The sequence below is a fragment of the Arachis ipaensis genome, chromosome B02, assembly GCF_000816755.2.
Source record: "Arachis ipaensis cultivar K30076 chromosome B02, Araip1.1, whole genome shotgun sequence".
NCBI lineage: Eukaryota > Viridiplantae > Streptophyta > Magnoliopsida > Fabales > Fabaceae > Arachis > Arachis ipaensis.
This window is the reverse complement of record NC_029786.2, coordinates 36,784,625-36,791,624: the sequence shown is the minus strand read 5'-3', so window position 1 is coordinate 36,791,624 and position 7,000 is coordinate 36,784,625. Positions and strand designations below refer to the sequence as shown.

At 36.9% G+C, this 7,000-nt stretch overlaps 1 protein-coding gene across 2 annotated transcripts in view; it reads left to right on the top strand.

The window, feature by feature from the left end:
* The window catches only part of LOC107625248 (probable serine/threonine-protein kinase PBL7), a 4,272-nt gene extending 608 nt beyond the window's left edge, over positions 1 to 3,664 (top strand). Inside the window, exons 2-5 of one of the 2 annotated variants that reach the window (XM_016327835.2) lie at positions 556 to 746; positions 975 to 1,164; positions 1,262 to 1,653; positions 2,857 to 3,664. In XM_016327835.2, coding sequence (XP_016183321.1) covers positions 556 to 746; positions 975 to 1,164; positions 1,262 to 1,653; positions 2,857 to 3,123 — 1,040 coding nt within the window. In that variant the 3' untranslated portion in view covers positions 3,124 to 3,664. Of the gene's footprint in view, positions 1 to 555; positions 747 to 974; positions 1,165 to 1,261; positions 1,654 to 2,824 lie in introns of both variants that reach the window. The other variant, XM_021115787.1, reaches the window with a different exon arrangement.

Below are 7,000 nucleotides of genomic sequence, written 5' to 3'. Positions count from 1 at the left end.
TGAATGAAATTGCTAGACTAAGGTATCGCGATTTTGCAAGCTTTTCTTTTTATCTTATGGGGAAAAGGTACTTTTCTTTTTGGAAAATTGGGATGAGGTTAATCTGCTATTCTATATGGTTCTATCATATAAGTGAGATCTTTTGTTTGGTTTGTGTGGTTTGTTGGATTTCAACAATTTGTGTGTTTTTGCCTTTATCTTTTAATTGAAAACTTTATTTTTCAGATTTTGTTTTGGCACATTACACTAGCATAATTGAGTTATGTATGTAACTATATACCCTATGTTGGTAAAGTTGCCTGAAATTTTCGATTTAAGTTTATTTAATCATTAGATTATGATTTTTGTTATGTGAGGGTTTTTTCTCCCTCAAGCTTCCTGGTTTCTGATTTCCTCATTGATAATATATCCACTTTAACTTTGATATTTATATGATAATTAATTGCTTCTTTCTGAATGATGAACATGAATTAATCTTTGTATTTCAATCTAAGAACTTGGTGTTTCATTTTGCTTATGCTCACTTAAACAATATGTCTTTGGAATTGAGTGCAGGGAAATTGAAGAGGAACTCGTCCATTAATTCGGCAGATTCATCTAAAAATGGGAATACTGATCACATTGCTGCACAGACATTCTCCTTCCGTGAGTTGGCAACTGCAACTCGACATTTTCGGGCAGAATGTCTTTTGGGTGAGGGAGGCTTTGGTAGAGTATACAAGGGCCGTTTGGAAAGTATTAATCAGGTGAGTTCTGTTTCTCATGATTTTTTTATGAAGAGTAGGAGAAAGTTTCTGGGGAACTAAGTAATGCTTGATGAATAGGATAAAGCAGCCGGTGAATGAATTATTGCTTCCTCTCTTTGCAATTCATCATTTCCCTGATATCCACACTGCTTTGTTGTCATAATTGAAATAATAGCTTATGAATTTTCCCAGCTTGAAAATGAAGCCTAACTCTATTGTTGTATGTAGATTGTTGCAATTAAACAACTTGACCGAAATGGCCTGCAAGGGAATAGAGAGTTCCTAGTTGAAGTGTTGATGTTAAGTCTTCTTCATCACCCGAACCTTGTCAACCTTATTGGTTATTGTGCTGATGGAGATCAAAGACTTCTCGTTTATGAATATATGCCATTAGGATCCTTGGAAGACCACTTACATGGTATTAATTTGTCCTAATTAGTATATTTGTTCCCTTTGTTATTCAATATCCTTTATTATCTTTTAATGCATGTCGGTAACACGCACACATTTTGCAGATGTTGCTCCTGGCAAGGAACGACTAGATTGGAACACACGAATGAAAATAGCTGCCGGAGCAGCAAGCGGATTGGAATATCTTCATGACAAAGCTAACCCTCCTGTTATATACCGAGATTTAAAGTGCTCCAATATTTTGCTCAGTGAAGGGTATCATCCCAAGTTATCTGATTTTGGTTTGGCTAAACTTGGCCCAGTTGGGGAAAACACCCATGTATCAACAAGGGTTATGGGCACCTACGGATATTGTGCTCCCGAGTATGCAATGACAGGTCAGCTGACTCTGAAATCAGATGTTTATAGCTTTGGTGTAGTTCTTCTGGAAATCATTACGGGAAGGAAGGCAATTGACAATTCAAAATCTGCAGGAGAGCAGAATCTTGTTGCATGGGTAAGAAATAAGTGCTACCATTTTCTATTCTCTTAGGTTTTCTGCGGATGAATTTAATTCATTGGAGGAGGAAATTTAGTTGTTGAATAACTTTTGAAAAGTTTCATTGTGATATTAATAGTTAAAAGTAAGTAGTGTGGATAAATGAGGCGAGGAATCTATATGAATTTCTTTTGAATTGGCCATGCTTGGAAAATTGGATCTGGTTAATTGTGCTTAACCTTCAAATTTAAGTTTGATTTCTATGCACCATCATTGTTAAAACATCCAATTAGGTGCTGCTATGCACATAAAAGTGGTTGTTTTAAGATAGCCTGTGCAGTACTTTAACTTTTTGTTTACGTGGCATCCCTGGATTGGATACTAGTAAAACTTTGACATGCGCACGAATTAATCTCTCAATATAATCTATAGTTCTCTATTACCTCGTAGTTGAAGGTAAGAAAACATGATGTATGATTAAAGATGTAATTGTTAAGTACTGAAGGAAAGTGGGAAACCAGTCAAACCACACCTTAAAAACTAGTTGTTAAGAAGGAAGAACCATTCTTCTTAAATACAATATGCATCCCATACTACCCGATTTGAGACTTTGGGCACTCCATAATATCCAAGTCCCAAACAATACACCACCCTTGGAAAGCTGACGTCCACGGTGGCTTTACTCTATTGACACTGACCCAGAAGTAACCACCTTGCTACCGGCTATTAGTATTCAGTATTTATCTTAATCTAGCCTATAGGTAGTCCTTTCCATGGCGCCAACAACCAAGGCTGTAATACTATTGTTAAGTACCTAAGTAAAGTTGGATACCACACCTAAACTAGCTGTTGAGAAGAACCACTCTCCTTAAATATAACATCAAGCATCCCATACTACTTGATGTGAGATTTTGGGCAACCCATAATATCCAAGGTCTTAACATAAATTTTTGAGAGGAAAACAATGGTGTGAAGTTTCTAAATAAATCAAGTGAGATTAGTGATCGTTCTTACAGTAGTCTTTTTTGGTTTGCCTCTTCTTTGTTTTAATCCCTTCTATGAATTATTTTCATGAAAAGAAACTCCTTTCATTGTGATGGTTGAAAAGTTATTGGTCAAACTTTTGCATATCTCTCTTTGCTATTTACCTGAATTGAAGTTATTTTGATATGGTTAATTGTGATATTAGTAACTTAGGGGGAGACTTTCCCTTAATTGCAGGCTAGACCCTTGTTTAAGGATCGAAGAAAATTTGCGCAAATGGCCGATCCAACGCTTCAAGGTCAATATCCTCCAAGAGGACTCTACCAGGCCCTTGCTGTGGCGGCAATGTGTGTTCAGGAGCAGGCCAACATGCGTCCAGTTATAGCCGATGTTGTTACAGCTTTGAGTTACCTTGCTTCCCAAAGATATGACCCGAATACACAAACAGCACAAAATTCTCGCTTCGCTCCTGGCACTCCTCCTAGAACCAAGAGGGGACACTGATATGGAAGCTCAAAGTTTTGCAGCCATACGAAGCCTCGTGCGAGTCTTGAATACCTTACATTCTGAAAAGGGATTCTCACTTTCTTAGCGCGCTGCAAGAGATATAGGTTTCAAGATGTTTATATTCAAGTTGCATGTCGGGGTGTTCTTAGTTCAGATTATAGCGTTACTAGAAGTCTTGAGTTTTGCTCTCCTTGCTGTGCATAGAACTGCTCCTATTTCCATTTGGGGCCAAGATAGTTGTTTCCACCGTTCTTTTCTCCGTATATTTATAGTTAAGGTCAAATTTCTGGATTCATAATTGGTGTTCTTTCTCTATAGGCAATGGTTCTGTAGCCAAATTGCATAGATGTCATAGCTTGTGCTGTTTGGAGTTAGAGACAAATACAAAGAGTCAAAGACTGAGGAATATAAAAATATGTTTGGAGTTAGAGATAGTACAAAACAATATTTCTGTATTTTCTGTCTTTCTATAATGTGGAGTTGGAGGAGACATAATTTTTTTGTCTCCTATATTTATGTCACCTCTCATTTACCAATCTGTGCCTTGGTGTCTTATTCCTGATCATGTTAGTTATATAGTTATAAAACCATGTAGAAATATAATATAGTATATCTTTTCTCCAAGCAGGAAAGTATGGATACGCTACAGCTACAATACAATGTGATTTTTGGAAGTTTATTTTACTATTTGGTGGATATTTTCAGGGAGTAATTATTCAAATCAGTTCATACACAATGTAGTCCCTATAATTTACCTTGGTTAGGCAATGCAGTCTCTTGCCAATTTGTGCTATTAGTCAATATCGTTGACTACAAATCTGACTACTAACATAAAACGCTAACTCGCATACTTAACGCCATATTTAAAGATCCAAAATGATGCGTTTGAGAGGTGCGGTAAGTGAGGCTTTCCTCAACCCTCCATGGCGCACAAAATGTCAAAATGACCCCAAACCCACCCTCTTTTCTTGATTTTTATAGAGAACCCTAACCTCCTTCCAACGTAACACCCACCTCATCTCCCACATCATTCTCGCCCCCTACATTGGTCCAATTCACCATCTCCGTCATGCATCCATCCGTCACCATCACGCTGCAACCCCACCGTTAGCATGATTCGCGCACACAACAGAGGTGCATGTAACCACAGTAAACTTGTGTCGAAGGTGAGAAATAATTCACCATTGTTGACTTCTAAATGTGTTTAATAATAGATTAATTTAATTTATTGTGTTGTTGTCTGTATAGAAATTAGTGAAGAAAGAAACCGTAACAGATTATAATAGTTTGTGTTTAGCTGTTGATGCTTTCTCCTAACATGGTAATAACTGCAAAAGTTAATTTAACTTTCCACAAGTAATTTATTTCGTTGAATGTGCACAAACCACTCCATGGTTTCTTTATATGCTTTATTCTTGTGTTGAACGTGTCTCTTTGGTTGCGAGAATAGGTGAATCTTTGCCCCTTTTTTCTTCTTTAAAAGTTGTCAATTTTTGTAGGGTTGTCAACATGAGTTAAATTCATTGAGCCCAACTGTTTATCCATTTTAACGGACAGATTTTGCCTTTAAACTTAAGTTCATTTAATTGTGAGTTAAACAGAGTAATTTGCAAACTAAATGATTGACCCGTTAAAATTTTTATTTTTATTTTTTTGTCTTTTTTCAATAAAATTAGCACTTTTGACTAACTCCCATATTGATATTTGAGATTGACAATTTTCACTCTTTTAGTCTTTTAAATTTAAAATTTACTATACTAGTCCCCAAGACCCAACTCTAGACACCATATTAGTCATAGGACCATTTCCAGTGCTGAGTCAATGAACGAAATGCTGAGTTAACTTTGAATTTTTGTTTTAACTCTTAAATAAGGCAAAAACGATGTCGTTTTGGAGAATGAAAAAAGATATAATGATTTGCACATTATATAAATTTTTCTTCTTTTTTTGTCTTGTTTAAGTGACAAAATGAAACGGCACTATTTAGCCATGTGTCCAGCATGACAAGTTAGAGCCAGCACTTAGTTCGCAATATTATTCACGATCCGGCTCATTAACTAAAAAAATATGTTTTATTTAAAGTTTTTGACCTAAACGTAATATTTTTTGCTAAAATATTTTTCAAAAAAAATAAAATGAAAGGATAAATGGGCCAATCCGTTTAACTCATCGAAATGGCTATACACGATTTGGGCTAAAAAACTATGGCTCATAAATAAAATGGGCTTAAATAGACAAGCCCATTTAATCGGCAGACTTAGACAGACCGAATTTAAATGGGCCGAACTAGTCCATTTGACAGCTCTAAATTTTTTTATCACAAGTTATAATCTCTTATGAGAAAGAGCATTCAAAAAATTGTGTTTCAATTTAAACCTTGCTTTTTTACCTAGTTACTGTAAGATCCGGTTAATTAACGGCTAATTAACTCATAAATGAGAATTTATTCTAGAAAGCCAAAAATGTTATTTTTATTGCTTAATATGATAGAGGAAATTGAGACGAGAATTTCGGTACCAATTTTATAGAAATCGGACCAAGATTGGACCGAACGGGCCAAACCGGGCCAACCGGACCCAAAGTGGGCCCTTGGCCCAACTAAACTAAACCAAAACCCTAGTTTTCAGCACTCTCTCTCCTCATTTACTTGTTGTTGAATTTGGTACACTTTGATTGATTTCAAAGAAAAGGGATGAAATTGGAATGTTTTAATTGATTTTGAAAAGAGTTGAAAGTGGCTTGTTTTGAAAATGGCACTTTGTGGTTTTGAATGAAAATATAGTTTTTGGGCATACTTTGACGGGACATAACTTGGACTACGGATCTTTGATTTGTGCCAATTCTGTTTAGAAATGAAATTGGATCCGGGATGTCCATGCCATTCGAAGAACGGGTGAAAAATGATTTAAAATGAGAGAGTTATGACCGTCGGAAGATTGGGGGTTGAATCTGTGAATTCTGCAGCTTTTAACTTAGAAAATTTTTAGCAGAATGACCCCTCGCGCGTAGGCGCACTTGGCGCGTATGCGCCGTTCTTCGAGAAAGCATCATCCACGCGTGCGCGTGGAGTGCGCGTACATGTGGTCCTGTTTTCATCCCAAAGTTGATTTTTGAGTTTTAAAAGCCAAACTTCATACTTCTAAGCCTCCAATCTCACCACGTATGTCTTAAATCATTATGATATGCCTAGCATGAGAAAAAGGGCTAGTGAATATGGTAACTTGCGAGTGAAGCAAGGGGAAAAATGAATGAAGGTTTTGAGTCTTGATATTCTTGTTTTTGACACTCTTTATATATATGATCTCGCGTTAGCTTATCCCGGTTCGTTACGTTGTCGATCGGAGTGTTGCCCGTTCGAGTTACGGTTTTTGTTTACCCCCTTTTTCTACAAAGGCTCCTAGTTATAATCAGTTATTCATACTACTATACGTACTAAATTTTTGTTTTAGAGGTCGTAATACCTTGCCATCTCTGAATTATGACTTAAGCATAAGACTTTGTATGGTAGGGTGTTACATTATGGTATCAGAGCAGTTCGTTCCTGTAGAGCCTGAAGAATGGACTGACTATGCTTCTGTGCATTCTCTGTATGTGTGTTATGTGCTGTTAGTATATCTACTTGATATAGTTGGCATAAATGTTCATGAGCATGCATTTGGGACTTTGAAGCACTAAACTTCGGATATTGAGACTGATCAACTTAATATCGATTGCTTGGTGTGTATAGGAACCAGATGGCGCCTCGTGGACGCGGTAGAGGTCGTGGGAGGAGTTGTAATAATACTCGTGCGCCGGAGACTAACCCTAATGATCCGGTGAACTTTATGACTGCGTTGGAGAACATGGCTGCTGCTATGCAAGCCACTGCTGGGGC